We start from the raw sequence: 22,870 nt of genomic DNA, 5'->3' as shown, positions 1-22,870 counted from the left end.
GGACCTTTGGCTGATGATTACCTGTTATATTAGGATAAGATGAAAAGGCCCAAACTGTATAAAGGAGGGACTCACAAATTCATGAGTGTTCTTGTTCTGAGAAAAAAATGTTATGAACTTTTAACCACAGAAGAACCCGTGTGGGGTTTGAAGGACTGACTCCTACCAGAGCCCTTGCAGGAGTTGGGGTGATCTTTGGTAAACGTATTAGATGAGTATAGGTTCTTTTTTTGTTTTCATATGTTTCTCTGTAATGCTTTCAACTTAAGAATAAACTTGCTTGCTTAGGAAAGCTGGGCAGTACCTTATAACTGTAAGCAATTATGCTGTTTATAGCCTCTGAGGGGAAAGCAAAGCAGGCCTCCTTAGGTAGTCTGATTTGCTGGGGAACTCACAGTGAAGGCAGGGAACTGGGCAGTCTGGACCAGCCCTGCCCAAAAGAGTTAACAACTAAGGAGCCAGGAGCCTAAAAGTAGGTGACCTTGCTGGGCCACAGAAGGAAAATACACGTGCAGTTGCCCTGAACTGTGAAATCTTGGGTTCCAGTTTAACCAAAACTGACACAGAACTGGTAAAAAATTCTGGATGCACATTTCTTTCACATCATTTTACAAGCAGTAAACTCAGAAATTAAAATAAAATAAAAAATACAAACCATACAGACACACCTATGTTTCACCAGTTTCCCAAGCTCCTGGTAAACACAACTCTCATATCTCTCCCTTTTGGCACAATCCTTTTAAACTAAACAGGCTCAGCTACAATTAACTAACTCCCAGTTTTGAATGACTCTCTGAGTTATTTCTGAGCGGTACAATGAATTAACCTCTGCAGCCCTGTTGTCCAGTTTGGTGGGTTAGAGATACCATGGGGGTAGGATGAAACCAGGCTTTGGGGTCCTGTTCCACCTGCCACTTCCTCTTTCCTATGCCTCTTCTCCAGCAGTGAACTTACTTTACATCTAAATTTCAAACAGTGTTAGACAAATGCCAGTGTGGATTTGACTTGGTTGAAAGGGTTATTTCTTGGAATCTTCCCTACTGGTGCAATGAGTTGAAATTTGCACTTCCTTGCATTTCTAGGGCAGCTGCCGCCAAGTGGAGGAAAACAGGCAGCAATCTTACCATTGCCATCCCCTGGACTAAATCAGCACAAATCACTGATGTTCTTTATTCCACCAGTGAATGAACTAAATCCAACTCCAACAACTTTGCAATAATTCTGAGCTCAAGCACTTTCTGTCCTTCTGTAACTGAAAGATTACCAGCACTTCTTAAAACTAAAAGATAAAATAGCAATACACGGATACATTAATATTGCTTAGTGAAAAGGCAGGGTCAGAGGTATCAGACTGTAATTCACTTGTATCGAACTTGTCTTATGCTTCAGAAAAACGTAACCACCTGTTAAGCTGTTATTTTGGGGAGAGTGTATCTATTTTCAGTGATAGACTTTGCACTGATATCCATCTCCAAGTATGACATATAACACCATGGTAACATAAACAGTGTAGCTGCTTGAGAAAGTTAAATTATAAATAGCAATGTATAGCCCATGAGGTCTTGGAAATAAACTAACTTGAAAAATTAATACAGCGGGTCTTATCTTGCTCCAATTAAAGTCAATGACAAAAAAGTTCCATTGATTTTAATAAGTATAAATATCAAGTACAATATTAAAGATAAATGATGAGGTGTCTTTGAGAAAGAGTCAGGTTACATATATCCACACCACACAATTCACTGTGCCTAACTACAAGAGAGATTATTTTAAGTATACCTGGTTCTTATAGTGATTTGTATTCACAAATTATCAACAAAAAAATCTGATTAGGTGTTTGTTACCCAGAATGATACCAGGTAACATTCTTAACACTACAATTATCGTTGTTTTAAAATTTCTGGCAAACATGTTGTTTTGTTTCACAGGTGCTGTGTCATGGTAATAGTGTTTCAAATAAGGTGGCATATTCAAACTCAGATTAGTATTATGCTTCCAAATAATTGTGATATAAAAATGTAAACAAAATAGGTGTAACCACACACAGTGCTGAGTCCTGTATGTACTGGTCTTCACTAAATGAATGTCAATCAGGCAACTGAGTACAATGTTGGCTAAAAAAATGGTTTAAACTGGACTGGCATTATCAGATAATTATTTTGTTATGCATTGTGAAAAATAATTATTCAAAGTCAACAACACAAGGTCATCAGTTGTGCAATATCATTAAACCTATGCTGAAACAAAACCAAGAACTAATATGATGGAAATGAAACAAAAGACATTCAGCTTTACTACATTATTGCTTCTAAGTACAGAAAACAATCTATACTTTCATAGGGCCTAAATGTTCCCAAATTCCAGTACTGAGGAGAAATCAATCTTAAAACAAACAGAGGAAAACATCTAGAGACTTTTGATTGTTCTGCAGATAAGATGTACGAACCCCTTGCTAGATTAAGGCCCCAATCCTGCATACATTTATGCACTTGAATGGTCCCATTTACCTCAAATGGGCCACTTGTGCTAAAAGTTAGGTAAAATGCTATAGGATTCCCACAAAAGGCTCAACTACTGCAACAACAAAATAGGAAATTGTTAGGGTTTCAGATCAGAGAGAAAGAAAAATCTTAGCAAGAATAAGGAAAAGAAAGAAAAAACCCCAACATTTGAAGGAAACAGAATTTTAATTTTCCTGATTGAGGACTTTGAGGCTGCTGTAATGCAAATAAAATAAATAAAGTTCAGCCACAATCCCACAGGAGAAATCTGCAGGAAATGAGAAAGATTTTCTAAGAAAATCATTGAAACCACAGTCCTATAATTTTATACCCTGCAAAATTCAGAATATGCTCTAACGGTAAAGACTACATTTTTGTACATTTCTGGGAATTCAGAATTGGTCAGTCACCTGTTAACTGAAACCAGGGAGAAAAATTAAACAAGAAGGCAACTCAAAGGAATAAAATCTAGTGTTAGATTAAGAGTTCTGTCTATAAAATCTTATTCTAGTAGAAATTAGGTGTACTTTGCCTCTAAAAATGTGATCCAAAGCCCACTAAGGTACATGGTGATTCTTTTAAGTGATTTGAATCAGGCCTCAATCGGATTTGTATCAGGCCTTAAACGTTTGCTGTATTTCTTCAAAGTTTTGGTGATATGTCTGACTGAATTTTGCTTTTCTACCACCCCCAAACAAACTGTGACTGAGCATTTAAGATATTTGGGGATAAGTAAAATGACAGTATTTGACACAGTATTTGTGAAATCTGTTATCTATAAAAATGCGGTAAGAGTTTGTAACTTTCTGGAGGACACTTTAGCTCCAAGTTAAATTTGTGTCTTTTGGTGCTTAGCTGCATCTATACTGAAATACTGAAGAGCATTTAAGAAATAAAAATCAGGTTTAACATACTTCATATCAGATGATGGTCCTAATCACAATAATAATTAGCATCTGCATCCTACCTTTCACCTTAACTGCCCATTGCAAATTTTGATAAGTAAATGTTACCTACTTCACAGGGACATTGTAAGTATTATTCTTCCCATTCTATAGTTGGGAAAAGTGAGGCACAGAGAAATTGAGAGGTTTTCCCAAGGCCAGATTGAGAGACAGCATCAGAGCTAGGATCAGAAGCAAAGAGCTGCTAGCTCATAGTTCTGAGCCTAGACCACATTATTCTCTCACGTGATATGTCTGGGCTTCAGCAATCATACAGAATATGATACCTTTGAAAATAACCTCCCGGTACAACAGCTGCTAACTAGTTAATCCCTAATTTAAATCTAGTTACATGCCAGTTCACACACTGTATAGTTTATTTGATCCTGACAGTAACAATAGATCCACTGTCATCCTGGAAAACACTGGGTCAGATATTCCATGGTATAAATCAGCATAGCTCCACTGGGTTCAGTGAAGCTACATTGATTTAAACCGGTTGAGGATGTGGCCCAGTGTCACCAATTCGATAATACATTATACAGCAAACAATACAATGGTCAGCCTTTACCATCTGCTGGGCTAGCTCTAAGTAGGCATTGTTAGTTTCAGCTAAAGACAATTGTTCATCATGGTTTGCATTTGTGGTCAAATGAAAGGGGCTGTATTCTGTTCTCAGTAAGTGAAGCTACTCAGGATTTTTACACTGATGTAAATTAGATGAAAATATGTCTCAACAGTGTGTACATCACTGGGAAACAGTTTCACAGTTTTAGGGCAATAACTAATATGGACTTCTTAAGTCTACATTGAAGGGGCCATTGGATCACAGAAAAGCTGCAATGGAGGACACATTCTGCTCTATAGGACTTTTTATGTTGATATAAGAAGGATGCTCAATGTCAAGATCAAGGTGGCAAATGTTACAAACTGTATTGTTGGTCAGTGTGAATGCTGCTGAGTTGTGTGTAAACCAGGAAAGTAGAAGCCCAAAGGGCTAGAGAAATTGCAAACAATAGCTTACTGCTTTTTTTTTTTCCTTATAGTTAAAAAACGAGTTTTTCTTTTCCACGCACAAGGATGTAAAGCCAAGGTTCATGCTCATCCAAAATCATGGAATGTAACTAAAGAGCCAGTATGCATATGCAGAACAATTCCCATGCCAACAGTATATTAGTGTCGAGCATGACAGCTAAATCTTTGTTTCAGGTGTTCAGATATTCAGGATGGAATAGCTAACTACAATGTCTGCATGTATTCCAGCAACCACAACTGACTCAGCTATAAAAAGACAGCTTGGGGAACATGTTTGTCAGTCCACCAGTCACACAGAGGATGCTGGATGAATCAGTCAATGACAAAACCATTGATTATAGGGCTATCTGATCATCTAGGCAGAATATTTTGTCAAGGAGAAGACAATTCCTAACAGATGTTATCTGTATTAAAACCTGCCAGACCAACTTGGATACATTCCCTCACACAGGCTGAGGTGCTAATTTTCAAACATAACTATCTCAGCCCTTTGGAGGCCAGCACCCTAGTCACTATATATCAGACCAGGCACTGGGTGTAGTTAGACTAGGAGGGATTTAGGAAGCATGATTGTATTTGAAAGGACAGAAGAGATCACTTACAGCTCTACAGAACCTGATGAGCTAATGAGGTATTTAGTTTACCAGCTGGAGAACCCAGGGAAGAAAACAAGGCTGACCCAGGGAGCAGGAAAGGGCTTCACAGCTCTGCTGCTATATTGTGATGTACCTGGTGCATAAACAATAATAAAGACACTTGGTGAAGGTACTTTGGTGGACTCTCTGTGTCGGTTACTTCACCCAGAGTGCTTACCAGGGAGGGTCTCCAGGAGCAAACCTATTCATATGGCTATTGCAGAAATCTTTTCCCTCCAAAAACTTAAAGATCTTACTCCACTTTAAGGGCTATAATTGCCTAATATTTTATTTTTAAATTAAGAAGATTATCATCTAGAGTCTGACAAAATGCATCCAAAAATGGGGCATTTCCAGCATTACAGCTCAAAAACAGATAAGGAAGTTAGACTGTAGCAAGGGAGAATGTACTTATAAAGCCAAAATTTTCAAACTTCAGAGCTTAAAGTTAGGCATCTACAGCCATCCATAGTTAGAACCTAAATAAGAGTGGCCTGATTTTCAGAGCTGTTGGTCATTGGCCGTTCCCATTAACTTAGATAGGAACTGAGTGTGCTCAGCACCTCTGACAATCTGGCTAAGGGGATAAAACCCTTAAGTTAAGGCACTCAAAGTTAGAGGCTACTTTTGAAAATATAGGCCTTACCCTCTCTGTGCCTTAGTTTCCCCATCTGTAATATAGGTCTAATAAATACTAACTTATCTCACAGAGCTCTTGAGAAAACCAAAATTTCTTGAGTGCTCTAGAGCTCTTTGGATAAAAGATACTATAAGTGCAAAGTATTAATTGGCAGCTCTTCCTGTGTAGGGACTGCAGGATCGGGCTCTAAATTATGTCAGATGAAACCTTCCAATCAAAAGTGTAAGTGTTAACCTTTTTGCTTTTTAAAGCTAAAGGACTTCAACACTGAAAGAAATACACATTGTTCTCCATTGACCCCAAGTGTATTTTTATTGTAATTTACATGTGTGTGTTTATAGGGAGAGCTGCTCAGCTAACGTCTAGTCTTTTCCACTGACAAGTTCTTATTAACTCAATACATTTTTCAATTAATCATCACAGAATCTTCCAATAACACTTTTGTTTTCTTTTACAGTATTGGGTTGAAGTATGAAATGGGTCTGAAGTGAAGAGAAGAATTATTTTTGATCTTTGATCTATTTGCAGAAGAGTTCAACTCAGATCTGACATCTGTTCCACTTTTCTCCAGTTCACAGGTGGCTTGAGTGAGGCTATAGAAAGCTCAAGTGTAAAGCAGGCCAGTCATTCTCTTCCCCCTTTAAAACACATCCCTCCTGGCTTCCAACCATTTCTTCTAAACTACTAGACTATAAATAAAAATAAAACAAAAACATCTATAGTTATTACTAGAAGTCAATTTATTTCGGGCTCTTTGCAGGACCTATATAGTAATAGCTTCACATGCTTTAGCTATTATATGGTTACAACTGTTCTCCCTAGCTTGTCATCTTCAAGGTCAATCTGAGGTCATGTTCTAATGAAGGCTTTTTGATGTAAGCAGATAAGACTGACCATGAGATATCAGATCAGATCTGCTTGTCCACGTGAGTCTTTTACAATGCTTTCTTTTGGAGAGTAAAAAAGATGTATAAAGTGGAGGCCTGGAGAGTGTGTAGATCAGTAATTAGCCATTAATTCATTTCTGCCAAGCACGTCAGTGCTTCAACAGATTAATCTGCAGAAAGAAGATAAAAGATTGTGAGCCAGGTTCTGTTGAGCAATGATGATGAACAAATCTCTTCCCATTTCAATTTGAAAACTGCTGCAAGATCCTTTGAGGAAATCACAATAAGATAATGGAAACATGATAGTCTCTGCATAGCTAAGGCTTCAGTCAGGCTTCATTATATTTGATTTCTACCCCTTATAACTTGGTATGAAAACTGCCAGTCTCACCGTGTAGGATAAGAATGTGGTCAGACTGCTTTTGAGTTACAAGTCATTAAAAATGAACCTAATCTGACATGTATCTAATGTCTATGTGCCCTACTCTTGCTTACAAACAACTTGTTGCTATCCATTCAAATGTCCCATTTAATTACATCTCTTTGAAAACATATGCATGGGTTATATTTGAAAAAAAGACTAAACAATTATTGATTATTTTATTCATTAGTAATGATTACAGTATTGCCCCCTGGTGGGTGATTGTAGTTTAGAGAAAAAGACAGTGTCCTTCTATACAGTACTTCACTACCATAACAGAGATTTTCCCTTAGAAAGATCATGTAATAGAAGCCACTGGAGCAAAAGTTCCCAATCCAGCAAATAATTATGCAGATACGTAAGTACTGTCAGCTACTTCTCTGTGCATACAAACACATCCCCAAATAGTTTCAGACAGCCTTAAATCTCTCCATCTGACATGCTAAAAAAACCTGCTCTTTGTGCATAGAGCAATCAGCAGGCTAGGAAATCTCTTCCGCAGGCCCACTCACAGCAATTCCAGGCCACAGGGCAGAATAGTCAATGGGCACCCAAGCATGCACAAGCCACGGACACGGTCCGCCTGACATTTGGGCAGTGCTGCGCCTGCACTGGGTGGTGCCCAACGAGCTGCTGGCTGCACTGCTGGGCACGCTCTTCCAGCACGGCCAGAGCTTCCACATGCCCGTCTGGTAGGGTTGCCAACTGTTTAATCGCGCAAACCCAAAGACCCTTGCCCTGCCCCACTCCCACCCCTTCTCAAAGGCCCCACCCCCTGCTCACTCCATCCCCCCTCCCTCCATCGCTCACTCTCCCCCACCCTCACTCACTTTCACCAGGCTGGGGCAGGAGGTTGGGGTATGGGAGGGGGTATGGGGTGCAGGCTCCAGTAGGGAGTTTGGGTGCGGGAGGGGTTGTGAGGTGTGGGCTCTGGGAGGGAGTTTGGGTACGGGAGGTGGTTTGGGTGCAGGAGGGGGTGTGGGCTCTGGGAGGGAGTTTGGTGCGGGATGTGTGTTCTAAATTGGGGCAGGGGGTTAGGATGCAGGAGGGGGTCATGGGGTCAGCGCTTACCTTGGGTAGCTCCCAAAAGCAACCAGAAAGCTGCTCTGGCAGCGGCTCCTAGGCGGGGAGCCCACAGGGTCTCTGCACACCGCTGCCCACAGGCACCGCCTCCACAGCTCCCTTTGGCCGCAGTTCCCAACCAATAGGAACTGTGGAGTTGGCACTCAGAGTGGGGGCAGTGCATGGAGACCCCCTCCCCAGGGGCCACAGGGATGTGCCGGCCACTTCCAGGAGCGTTGCGGAGCAAGGGTTGGGCAGGAAGCCTGCCTTAGCCCCACTGCACTGCCGGCAGCGGCGGCCCCCGGGCACTTTTAAATTGCCCGGGCCCCTGGGCAATTGCCCCTTTGGCCACCCATATCGGTGGGCCTGCTGTTCAGGGTTAGATGTCCATAAGCTCCTTAGAATGCAAATATAGGTTGTCACCAAACAAAACTGGTTGTTCAAATATTTTTATGTAAACAGTCCATATTGGGGGGAAAACCTCTAATACTTGATGTCTGGAAACATGACAGACACTTTTCATGATTACTCCCATTTGGAAGCTCTAAAATCCTGACTCACTAAAACTTACAAATAATTCAGTCTGTATTTGAGAGTGTCTTGACAGTTTATGCTTGTTTGATATGTGACTATGAGGCTGCTCCTAAATACTTTACAAGGGCCAAATTCAGCTCTTATTTATTCCAGTGTAAATTGGGAATAAGTCCACTGACTTCAGTGGAGATACTCTTGATTGGCACCAGAATAAATAAAAGAAGAATTTGTGCTATTTTATTCACTGGGAGTTTCTTCAGAATAAGAAGTTTAAGATCTGGTCCCATATACCAACTCTAGAACTAAGAGAAATGGTGATAGTCAGCCCATTCTCTGGAAAATACTGAGGATGACTCACTTTGTTTTGCATTTGGCTTCAAAAAGTTGGTGAGATATGACTTCATATTTTTCTAATATAATTTTATACAATTAATAACTCAGTCTTCCAAACTGGAAGGAAATGGTTGCTGGCTCCCATTTCCCTACAGAGCAATCTCTCCCCAGACATCGCTCAGAGAATTATTACAGAGATCCAAGGCTTTACCTGTTGCCCTTGCTCGTCACAATATGCACATTGACACACACACACACACACACCATACTGTACAGTTTGCTCAACATTTTCAGATAATTTAACTGGAAGGTATTAAAGTCACAAGATATTTTCTACACAGAAAAAAGACAGGAATTATGATCTGGTATGGAGCACAAACCTTTCTGAATCTTTTTAATATCTTCAGGCAGAACACTTCAGCTGTTTAGCAACAGTTTTCTGAGTGACTTTGGTACTTTAAAAAATTATGTAGGATCTTGTAGTGTTTTCTCATATGATGTAATATAAACATTCCTATTTGTTAAAATGAACAAATTAAAATGTAATGGGAAAGAAAACTGAGAGCTGGAATGATTTGTTAATTGCAGCCTGGTTTGAAGATTGGAAATATGTTCAAAACAATTACTTCATGAGACTTTAGATTCCTTATGTACTATTGAAAAGAAACTACTTTTGTAATTTGCACGGTTTAAGACTGTCAACAGAGGGACTGGTTTTGAATTCCTCATGCAAGTACAACAAGATGAGGAACCAGGATGACAGAATTAGCATGTGGTGGGCAATTGCATTATGAGGGCTAGTCAGACATCATTTATATTTTGGTTAAATTTGGAAAGTCTTGCCTGTAGTTGTGTTTATCCTGGGAAAGCAGTCAACAGGACATTTCCCAGACTATTACTTAGGTAATTAGACAGTTTCCAATGTAATATTTGAAAACAATTCTAGACTCATGGCAACTGACACGCAGTTCTCTCTGTGGCTATGTCTTCAATTAAACACCTGTTGTTGGCCCTTGTCAGCTGACTCAGGCTTGGGCTGTGGGGCTGTAAAACTGCAGTTTAGACATTTGGGCTCAGGCAGGAGCCCAAATTCTGGGACACCACAAGGGGGAGGGTCCCAGAGCCCAGGCTTCAGCCCAAGCCCAAACATCTAAACTGCAATTTTACAGCCCCAGTCTGTGTCAGCTGACAAAGGTCAGCCACAGGTGTTTAATTGCAGTGTGGACATACCCTGTAATGACTTGACTGTGACATTTAGCGACAGCCTTAAAGGTGGAGGAGGATGGCATGGAGCCACAATATCCTAGCAAGAGCTCAGTGAAAGACTGAGCTTTGTGGTATACAGAGCAAATATGCAAAGATGTACTTCTCTTCCCTGGACTTTACCTTGTATCCTTGCACAAAAGCCAGGGATAATCTGGACCTTAGGGCAAAATATATACTTGGTAATATTTCAGTTAATGGCAATATTAACCAATATTAAATTGTATCCTTGGGCATGTTTTAATTGCTAAGAAATACTAAGGAACTAATGCTACAGATGTACAGAAAAAACTCCCACTGACATTACCTGCTTTGAACCAGGGCATTAATCTTCAATGGCATCAATACGCAATTGACTGTCCTAAGTAGACAAGCTGGAGTAGTTATGGAGAAGCTACTATGTATGGCAGAACCCTTCTAGAATACGTGTCTTCATAAGGACCTAGATATGGGACAGGATTCTTGCTTGGTGGCTCAGACTCCAAAATAAAATTTCAGGGGCTCTCTCTTACATTCTATACTTTGGTGGAACTGCTGGTCGCTTCAATGGAAGATTTGCCTTTTAAAGGACAACAGCAGTTGGCCCCAGCACATCTGATACAAAAGGTCTAAACCTGAAATTAGCACTGCCCTGTTATTTTGAGATGTATCAATTTTTGAGTGTAAATGACATTTTCCCTTGAAATAATATCCAGGACCTAATGATCAAAGGAGCATTGAAATAGCTGCTGCATTTGTCTGTGCAGATTTACTTCTGGACAAATCAGGCAGACATTTAACTACTTGATTTAAACACAGAATTCCATTTTTACACACAAATTATATTTATTTACAAAATTATGCACACAAATGTAGAAGCCATTTTTTAAAATCTCACCCTAAGCAATTTGGATTAAATTGCTTACATAATATGGATAAAACCCGGCCCTTAATTTACCTATTGTGCCTGGGTATTTCCATACATATGGTTATGGAATTATTCACTTTTTGGAGATCACCACAATACAACATGTAGGCCTGGCTTGACACGAGTAATTGCCATAGGTAAGGCTTTATTTTTTGGGAGCCAGGATTAGGAAGGTAAATGGATCAGCAGGCTGGAAACAAAATGTCTGTACTAGCTACAGCCAGGGGGAACCATTTACAATGGAGAAGATAAACTGGGAATGTAAAGACGAGGTGAAAAGTAAGTTGTGCATGGACAGTGCCTGGACAAAGCATGTTGTACAGGGATTGGTTCCTACAAAGTAACCAAGCCTATTTCAAAACATGTAATGCAATGGTATAGTCAATGCAATACAATGTGTAAATCTATATAAAGGAAGAGGTTTGCTGTGTATCTGGATGTACGGTATGCCTTATACCCACCTCCTATGCTTGAGTTTGATCTACTCAGTGTAGCTTTGCCGTATGACAAATAAAGGCAACTGAGTACCGAGACTGGAGTCGAACTGAGTGGAAAAGGTCTCAGGGGAACCCCAACACAACACTGAAGAGTAAGGAAGGATTCTTCTTTTTCATTCATGTTATGTGAGAGTTTTATGCATGAATAATTCGTAGATCAGTACTAAAAAAAATCAACTCAAAACGAAACAACAGCCATGGAAAAGTCTCTTTGGAGACAGAGCATTTCATGATTTCATGTATAAAGTCCATAGGCTCATAGCCAGAACTTTCAAATGGGGGAAGGAACAGTGCAATAGGATTCTTAATAAGGAAAGGGGCACAAAACAAAACAAAGCGCTAACAAAACAAGACACTCCACTGCACACACTTCTCTTCCTAGGGAGAGGATATGAGAATGAATACATGAAAGATGTCAGTCACATTGCATAATACGCTACAGGATAGTGCTCAGATATTTCGGTAATGAGAGAGGTATAAGAACCTATACAGAATAGGAAAGAAATCCAAGCTCTTGTGTAAGAAAGAAATGCTGCATTTTTCAACTAGTTACTAACATCCTAATCCTGCAAGGTTTTGCACACCCTCAATTCCCACTGAATCCCACAGGATTTGAGGTCAATAAACAGGTTGCAGGAGGCAGTTAGACCTCTCTGTATCTAGCTCCAAAATGTTTCTTAGCTTTCAGAAGATGAGCGCCGCTATCCACAATGCATCAGTTTGGAAGTAGACACGCTGTCAGTAATGTATATGGACAATGGTAATATTACATTAGTGCGTACAACTAAACTCTCATTTCAACTTATTTCAACCATATGAGGAAAGATTTAAAAGACTGGGACTGTTCAGCTTGGAAAAGAGATGATAGGGAGTGGGGGAGATTTGATAGAAGTCATGATGATATGGAGAAAGTGAGTAAGGAAATGTTATTTACCTCTTCACATAACACAAGAACTAGGGGTCACCCAATGAAATTAATAGGCAGTAGATTTAAAACAAACATAAGGAAGTACTTCTTCACACAACAAATGTTGTGAAGGCCAAAACTATAATTGGGTTCAAAAAAGAATTAGATAAATTCATGGTGGATAGATCCATCAATGGCTATTAGACAAGATCCTCAGGGATGTAACCCCATGCTCTGAGTGTCCGTAAACCTCTGACTGCTAGAAGCTGGGACTGGACGACAGGGGATGGATCACTCAATACATTGCCCTGTTCTGTTCATTCCCTCTGAATCATCTGTCAGTGGCCACTGATGGAAGACAGGATATTGGGCTAGACCATTGGACTGACGCAATATGGCCATTCTTATGTTCTTATAAAGTAAGGTATTTACACTGTTCAGAGATGGTTGGAAATGGTAAACAGTGAATTAAAGTAAGATAATTATTTTGAATATATCACTGTGTATTTTCTTTTAGTACATAAGTGATATTACAGAACCCCAAAATATGACCGATTGTTAATTTCACAACTTTACTCCAGTTCATTGTGTAATTAACAAGTGAAATACTATAGATCATACCCATCTCCCTTCTCTGTCACTGACCTCTCTCAGCTGTGGTTCTCAGTTGGAATAATGGATGATTTAACACCAGAGAACAATCTGCAGCAAGAGTGGGCATCCTAAATAATTCTGTGCATATCATACAGGACAAAAGATTTTCAACCTAATCTTGCTCACCTGAGTCTCCCTGTACAGAATGTGATGCATCCTTATATTTATTATATTATTTATTTGTATTACCATAGTGCCAAGGAGCCTTACTTATGGACCAGGACCCCTTTGTGCTACGTGCTGTATCAGGGGTTTTGATTTTCTCTCCACCCTAGAATGCTATGTAACATTAATTTTTAAAAGGAAAAGGAACTTGTTTCCTTTTTGAACACATAACTAACTGCTATTAATTCACTGTGATCGTTTGAGGGCAGCTTGAGTTCAAAGAAGTTTGGCTTTGACAAACTGCTTCTTCCAATAAAATAACAGATTGAACAAGTTAAGAGCTACAGTACAACATGACAGCTTATTCTATCAATTTCTTCTTTGAAACAATTGTTGCAGCTAACACACATACGTGAGAACAGGAGAATTATTACCTTGGAACATATACATATGGCTTTCTGATGATCCTGGTCCCACAGAAGTCAGTTTGGCCACTAATTTCTACGGGCGCAGGACTGGACCCCTATCACAAAACCAAATCTGAAATTCAGCAGTTTAAAAATATTACTTTAATTTTCCAATTAAGTAGATCCATAGGAATATCCCCAAGTGTGCTTACTGACATGACAACAGGGACTCCACACTATACACTGGGGGGAAAAATTATCCATAATGGGTAGCAAAATATTAATCTGAAAGTAGTCATTTAAACAAATAACATAATGGATACTTTGATCTGTAAAGTAAATGGATTTTGTGACCATCTTTTATATTTTAACCTGGAATGCTTACAATACCTTTTGGGGACCCTTTGTATGTAATAATATTTAACAGTCAACTACTGCATTCAGATACCGAAGAGGTATTATCTTTTCGGGCTAAATCCTACATTCCTAGACGACCCCAAGTTCCCATTGACTGGAGTGGGAGTTTGTAGAGTGCAAGAAATGCAGGACTAGCTACAATTGTGCTATTGTCGGTACATTTTACTACATAAATACCAAAAGCACAAACATTACACATCACTGAAGTCTAGCAGATTTCCAGATATGTAAAGACAATGCAGTGCTATATTTAAACTATGTGATACAAATTAACTGCAATAAAATCACTATAATATTAGTATTCCCACTGCCTTTATATACATTTCTGCACCAAGGAGAGAGTGGGATGGGGGAAGGAAAGCCGGCAGTAAAAGAAATGTATTCAAAGCGCCCTCCGGTGGCCCAGAAAGGTCTTAGAAACCAAATGATCTGCCACATTGACAAAAGCAAAAGTAGAAAAAAAAGAAACTTTTCTGAGTGTGGGTGTTTGCAAAAGAAATATGTGATGCACGTTCAGTTTTTGATTGACCTGAAGAGGCACCGTCAAATGTCTAGGGCTGTTTGACAAGGGATTGATGTTTGTCATACTTTCAAAACAGTAACTCCTCTCTTCTTTTAGTGTCCACCACAGCAACATAAAGAACTGATAAAGCAGCATCTAATCCTTTTATTTGTGTGTGGCATTGTGCAACAAGAAAGCTCCATCACCATCATACTCACATATGTATGAATTAGCAGGCCTTTAGATGTCTAGGTATTTATTACACTTACAAACACACACTCACTATACATCTATGTATATATGTCTAAGTAATCTATTACATATACATATTTTGATATGTATAGATGGCCATAAATGTGCATGATACTTTGCAGGCACATAAAAATATAATGTCCATAACCCAGAGAATTTAGTCTGATTGATAGAAAGCAACATGACTTTAAAATACTTTTTTCCAATACTAAAAGCGTATTGATTAATCGTTTTATCAGAGATCTACACACTACAATCATTAAGTTTAAGGCCATTTTTATTAACAATGATGTAAGGGAGATCTTTAAGTCTAAAGAAGGAAGGTTTTCATGTATTTAGAAGTTGGGTTTATTGGACAAATGCTTTATCAGATTCTAGATCTCAACACACATCAACCCTTTCAAAAAATTTGATTTCTAAATTATTACAACTAATACTTTGATGACAGTGAATTCATTACACTTACTTTCACTTACATAAGATTTCCTTATTTTGCAATGGAAATATGCTTCTCTACACCAATCACAACAGGAAAGAGTTCATTGTACAAAGAAAAATGACAGTACAATAAACACAAAATAACTAATTTTTTCTAACCTCCCTTTGAGCCATCATTCAGGGGGGAAAAGGACAAATAACCTAATGCACTATAAGCATTATTAGTGAATGCACCTACCTCTTCAACTGTCAAAGGCATACAGATCCGGTACTCCTTCAAGAGCATATTTCTGCTGCAAACCAGCAAAGCTGGAGAAGAGTGGTTATTTCTGCACTCTGATCACGGCAAAAACAAAACCACAGAAAAATGAATCAAACCCCTGGTTGAGTGTGTACTTGACAATGTGCTCAAAAGACCCCAACACTACCATCTAGGAGGGATGACCCAGCAAGAAGAAAAACCAATACAACTGCTCCTTTCTTCCAGTTCTTCCTCCTTCAAACTGAGATCATGTGAATTTCCCACACATACATACACACAAAGAAGTCTCAAACATCAAATGAGATCTTTAAAGTCAAAGACATCCGTTGGAAATGTATTAAAATGACAGTTCCTTTTCAGCTATATCAAGACATGCCTGGAGCAATCAAAAACAAACAAACCCCAAAACAACAAGCCTCAAATATTAATGTCACCAGCAGCAGTATATTGGAGCAGTGGCAGCAGCAAGGATGAGATGCTTACTTCCAGGACAAAGGCTTTACAACGTTTCCTTTCCAGGCTGATAAACACGGCTCCCTCTTCCTCTCCGTATTACAGCTGCTATTATGCACGCACTAGTTCTGCACTGTGGGGGAGAGACTGGATCTGCTGCCTGATATTTCCCCACACACACACCTTTGATCCTTCCTGGGGCTTGGGTTTCCCCCACCACAGCTCCGTGTGTGTGAGTTGTAGCTAGCAGAACTGAGGAGTCTCTGCAGCAGCAGCCTCAGCTTGGGTCTGAGTGTATATCTGACATCAGCAGCCACAGCAGGAAGGATGGCCCCATCCGGCCAATGGGGAAATGGCACAGCAAAGAATGTGGAGGATTTAAACAAAACAGCATGTCTCTCCGAGAGTGCCAGCAGCCAGCAAGCAAAGTGAAGGAAGCTTGCAAGTGGACAGCAGAGAGAAATGAAATCCAAAGGCACAATTGGTTTTATTTTATTGCACAATCATTTTGGGTCATATAAGAATGCGTAACTAGGAGTAGTGGGATGAAACTGAAATTTGGGAAATTGGGAGGAACTTCCCATCAGCAAAAGTTATTTAGGCTGTGGAGCTATCTCCCAAGGGGAGTGAAGGAAATCCCTTTGCTTGTCATATTTAAAAATAAGACTGTACAAAACACGGAAAAATGTCCTGTAAGTAGAGTCCTGCACTGGCAGGGAAAGAGTCATGATTATCTAAAAGATCTGTTCAATCTCTAACTCCTATGCTTTACATTGTATTGTTACGGAAATATGGAATTATTCCATTTTTCCTTTTCTTAGCACTTTTTAACCCTTCAAAACACTTTTCAGACATAAGATCCTGACGTCACTGAGACTGCCCAGCCTTGCCTTTGCTGAGCGATGGTTTGCAAGACCTATTATTATCAAAGAAACTACAAGATGGCCTTCAGGAATTGGTGCAATGAGCACAAAGGAGATATAATAAACACAGGATGTAATAACCTCACCCACTTCCCTTTTGGTTACTCCTTCATTGTATGTGTGCAGGCTCTGCAACTTGGCTAAAACTGTTTTTCACGTCAGTCATCTAACTTAAAACAGTGGCACTGCAACGTCAGTGAAAACACGTGCCTCATTGCTACTTTAGCCATAATAGCAGATCCCATTTTAATAGGCAAATTTTTCCATTGCTTGGGAAGCAGCAATCAGCTGGTTAAGCCTTTAATTTGCCTGTTTTTTTAAAATGTTTTTCAGTGACATTTAAGGGTGTAAAGCTAACGTTAATATAGTAATTAATATGTTAATATTAACAGTAATGTTAGTGTGCACAAGAATCTCTTGAATTCTAATGCTGGCTGTGAAGCTGAATTATTATGTGGCCTTAAATTCTGTACCTCCGTTTCCCCACCCATAAAATAGGATCTGTGAGAATAATTTGAAAATATAAAGTGCCACATAAGTGGTAAATAGTAGTGTAATATTTCTGCAATTCTGCATTTTACTGTAAATAATTTACACTATTTAAAAAAGTGTTGCAACACCAGGTTTTTAGGGATGGATATAAATTTTGATCTAAAATGAAATAGGTATGCCATAATATGAGAGAGTGAAAAATCTCAGTTCCTTTTTGGCATTGAACCTATAGGTAAACTTAGCCCAAGGGGAACATAGTGCCATCTACTGGAGCAAACAAAACACTTCTTTATTAGCTTGCATTGATGATAGAGTTATACATCCACTTTGCCCTCCCTTTGCACAGTTGTAAATAACTACATAAGGCAATGGAGAATCAAGGATCTAAGAATTTTACATAAGAGTTGTGTCTCTCAGTACTTTGGATTCTCAGCTTAAACATATGAACAACGCACTGCATTTCCTCCATATCAAATGAGTCTGCTTTGTCAAACCTGGTAACAGCCATCTGCAAATATCAAGCTGTAGTCATGATTTATATCTTTGGTTTTGTACACCCAGGGAAGATTGTTCCAAAGACATATCATCCAATTTCAAGTTTCAGTAAGTAAGTAAGTAAGAGCTCAGTCCTGCAAACTCTGAACCCTATTGCCCAGTGGATGAGGGGTCGGAGTGATAGGTTTAAAGGATCCAATCATATAAAAATAAATGCATTATAAAGTTGCAGAATGCCAGAAAGAAAAACATAATGTGACACAAAACAACCAAAGGAAGACTGCATGTAGAGCAGTGATCAGGGAGACAGTACCTGGGACATCACCTCTAATTTAGAAGAGACTCACTACGTAATCTTAAATCTAGGGTTACATCCTACCCCTTTTGAAGTTAATCGGCGTTCTGTTCTTGGTGTCAATTGGAGCAGAATTAAGTCCTAAACATTTTGTGTCTCAGACCCAGCTGGAAAATTAGGTTAAAATTGGTTTCCCATGGAGAATCACATGCTGTTTCTCAGCTGAACTTTCCTGCATAAAGCCCTGATCTTACACCACTACAGTCAATGGGAGTTTTATCATTGATTTCAATGACCTTAGGATCAAGCCCTAAATTAATTTACTACCTTCCACCACAAACCAACCAAACATTATAGTCCCATTTAATACACCATAGCGAAACACATTCTCACAATTTAGTAGGCCAAATTCAAAAACTATGTGAAGCGGTCCCCAACACAGGCACACAGCAAATGTAGCATTAATGTACACCTGTATTCTGGACAGCAGAGGCCTCAAGCTCAGCTCAGTGCCAGCAACAGATCTTTTTGCCAGGACTATTTCCAGATCATGTGATGTTTACACATAAACACAAAGATCACACCTACTGACCACTAGCCCCACCCCAGAACACATCTCTAATGCTACTGTCTCTGCCGGCCTGTAAAGTGGCCTTTCCAAACATGTTGTAGGGGCAGAATAGCAGAGAAACCTTCCATCTGAAGCTGGGCAGGGATTTCTGGGAAGCAGCGTCTGCCTGAATCTGGTCCCTTATTTTTTGCAGGGTGTCAAAATATATCACTTAGACCTACCTCTAAGTTCACCAACCACATCCCAAAATACAGCATGCTGTGGGTGATAAATGAAGAACTTCTTATCCTCATAACTAATTTTCCATTTTTGTTCTAGGAAAAAAATATATTGGTTAAATCTGCTGAACAACAAACACAGCTGGGACTTATGGAACTAACAATAAAAGTCAAACCATCTTTTCACATATTTTATTGTTTAATGACTACTGAATTAAGGGACTAGCCTGCTGGATCCATGCAGGAAGTCAAATTTGGAGACAAAAGCTGCATCCTCTGATCTCCTGATTTCAGGTGTTGTAGGATATCTTCCTCAAATGCTAGAGGAAGATAGTGCCGGTAGGAATTAATTTTCTCCCCTCTTCCCTTTAGGGCCTGATTCAAAGCCCCTGAAGTCAACAGGAGCTGTTCCATTGACTTAATTAGCTTTGGATGAGGCCCTTCGTTCCCTGAAAGCTCTCTCTCACTATTTATTGAGTCTAAGGCAATGTCCACACAACCACTTGTATTGGCTAAACCTATGTCACTCAGGGGTTTGAATATTCCACCCCCATGATGAGTGACATAAATTATGCTATCATATGCACTTGAGTGCACAACGCTATGTCTGCGGGAGAGCTTCTCCAGCCAATATAGCTACTCATCTACCACTCATTGAGGGCAGATTAATCATGTCGACGGGAGAGCTCTCTCCTGTCAGCATAGAGCAGCTACACAAGAGATCTTATAGCGGCACAGCTGCATCAGTACACCTGTGCCATTATAAACTCTCTAGTAGACATAGCCTAAGATAATGATTAAATTTAAAAATGTGTTTTCAAACATTTGCAACTTTTGGTACTCCTGTTCCCCTTTAATCCTTATCCTTCCGTAAAATCTGGGCGGGGGGGGGGAATGTGCTAAAGCACCTGTCTGACAGGAAGGCAGGGGAATGGAATAATTAAAAGGGAAACATGATGTCACATTATCCCTAAAAACTTGTGTTTAAAGCATTGAACACCATTACAAACACCAAATTTGTGTTTTTTTCTCCTGTGGAAAGCATCTCTATGGAGTAAAAAGAAAAGGAGTACTTTTGGCACCTTAGAGACTAACACATTTATTTGAGCATAAGCTTTCGTGAGCTACAGCTCACTTCATCAGATGCATTCAGTGGAAAATATAGTGGGGAGATTTATATACACAGAGAACATGAAACGATGGGTGTTACCATACACACTGTAAGGAGAGTGATCACTTAAGATGAGCTAATACCAGCAGGAGAGCGGGGGCGGGGGGGGGTGGTGGATGGGTCATTACACAAAGTAAAACTATTTACCAATGTTTATTTCCCCCCTCCCCGTTCCTCAGAGGTTCTCTTCAACTGCTGGAAATGGCCCACCTTGATTACCACTACAAAAGGTTCCTCCCCCCCCCCGCACACTGGTATTAGCTCATCGTAAGTGATCACTCTCGTTACAGTGTGTATGGTAACACCCATCGTTTCATGTTCTCTGTGTATATAAATCTCCCCACTGTATTTTCCACTGAATGCATCCAATGAAGTGAGTTGTAGCTCACGAAAGCTTATGCTCAAATAAATTTGTTAGTCTCTAAGGTGCCACAAGTACTCCTTTTCTTTTTGCGAATATAAACTAACATGGCTGCTACTCTGAAATCTATGGAGAGTGCTGGTGCTTCAAGATACTTGGGGTTACCAGTTCAAATAAAAATAAATAAATAAATAAAAATTGTGGAATTAGTTAAAATCACTGTCAATCACTACTTTTGTTTTGATGGAGTTGAAGTTAACATAGCTGTTTATTTAAGAGCATACGAGGCTGTGTTCAGTAGAGGTGTCCACAGTTGAAGACAGATGTTGATAAATTGGAGAGGGTTCAGTGAAGAGAGATGAGAAAGCTTAAAGGATTGGAAAACATGCCATTATAGTGAAAGACTCAAGAAGCTCAAATCTGTTTAGTTTAACAAAGAAAAGGTTAAGGCATAGCTTAATCACAGGCTATAGCCTCCTATATGGGAAGCAGAAATTTTATAATAGAGGGATTTTTAATCTAGCAGACAAAGGTATAATATTATCCAATAGATGAAAATTTAAGCTTGACAAATTGACACTAGAAATAAGGCACAACTTTTTAAGAGTGAGGGTAAGTAACCATTGGAACAATTTATCAAGGATTGTAGTGGATTCTCCATTACTGGAAATTTTTAAATCAAACTTGGATTTTTTTGTTTTGTTTTATAAAATGAATACTCTAGTTCAAACAGGAATTAATTCAGGGAAGTCCTATGGCCTGTGTTATGCAGGGAGTCAGACTAGATGGTCACAGTGTCCCTTTTAGCTTTATAATATATGAATTTACATTTCTATCAAGACAGCATGGGTCAGATTCTGATCTCAAGATACAATGGTGTTATTCTGAATTAACTCACATTAAATCAATGGAGTGACTCTGGATTTACATCAGTGTAAGTGAGATAAAAATCTGGCTTTATGTCACAAAGGATTGGAAAAGAATACAAGTTTCCCTTTATTATCAGCTTATCACACATGTGGCATAGAGTATCTTTCAGCTAAATGTTGTCCTTGATTTATAATAAAGATAATTATTTTGCATAGTCATCGACTTTTTCATTGTTATTTGTTCCTGGACTACTTAATAAAGACTCAAAATCATGAGGAACTGTCTAACTCAGGCTCTTTCTCTGTTTTTTGCCCCCACACTTCACATTCTGAGAGTTTCTCTACTGGATCAGAGTATGACAACACAACATTTACAATGGAAACTTGTTTTGGAACATTGCAAAACAATGTGATGGCATCCTATCACCATATGTGAAAATGCCGCATCAAAATGTTCCAGTGTTAGTATGATGTAGTGCAATGTGTTGCATCAAAATGCCATTACAATGTACAATGCCACTACAAAATGCCAGAACATTACAATGCTACCACACCTCATAAAAACTTTATCCCAGTGCTCTGAAACATCATCTCATTACCATATAATGCAACGTTACTGGATTAAGTGACACTAGACTGCACAACAATGTCTTGCATTAAACAGTCATTGTGTTAGATCAACATGCCACTTTACAGTATGATTTATGTTGCATTAATAAAGGCTGGGATGCAACTTGCCCTGTTAAAACATCATCACATCTCATCAAAGATATTGCCTTTTGTGGTCACGTTGTATGAAAGCAGTGACACTCAGACCTCAGTGGTTCAGGAGCGAAATTAGCGATCAATATTACCCAAAAGAGCCACAGTAGTGTGAATTCATCGTGTCATTTACTATAGTACAATGTATTCATATTTAAACAGTAGGACAGGGAAAATATTTAGTTGATTTATATTATTTTCACGGCAAAATGACTGACCAACTATTATTATTTTATTATCTACAACTTCTTAATAACATAGTAAAAGCATCCTGATTGGTTAATAATCAAATCACACAGCGTTTTAATATCACGTGCTGCAAAGAGCTACATGAGGAACAAAAAGAGCCACTTCATGAGCCTCATTTTGAGCATCACTGCATGAAAGCATTATCACGTTGAAACATGCTGCCATACAGCAATGTCAAAGCATCATTACATGGACATGCCACCTTAGTGATGAGACCATGGCAAACTTGACAGCACACTCAAGTACCAGCATCCCGCTATATCATAACAGCACAGTGTTCAAGAATCATTGTGCCATGGTGAGATGGTACCTTCACTTGGGACCTGATGTTACACCAGAGTGATCCCACAGAATAAAACGGTACCTTTACATTCAGGTACCATTCAGCATGATACTGTTTTGTGGGTT

At 39.3% G+C, this 22,870-nt stretch overlaps 1 protein-coding gene across 1 annotated transcript in view; it reads right to left on the bottom strand.

Annotated features, from left to right (window-relative positions):
• Positions 1 to 22,870, bottom strand: part of PITPNC1 (phosphatidylinositol transfer protein cytoplasmic 1) — a 197,738-nt gene that overhangs the window by 174,012 nt on the left and 856 nt on the right. The window contains 2 exon segments of the mRNA XM_077834431.1: positions 15,580 to 15,677; positions 19,054 to 19,146. Coding sequence (XP_077690557.1) covers positions 15,580 to 15,677; positions 19,054 to 19,146 — 191 coding nt within the window.

This window comes from Eretmochelys imbricata, chromosome 14, assembly GCF_965152235.1.
Source record: "Eretmochelys imbricata isolate rEreImb1 chromosome 14, rEreImb1.hap1, whole genome shotgun sequence".
NCBI lineage: Eukaryota > Metazoa > Chordata > Testudines > Cheloniidae > Eretmochelys > Eretmochelys imbricata.
This window is presented reverse-complemented; position numbering and strand designations above follow the sequence as displayed.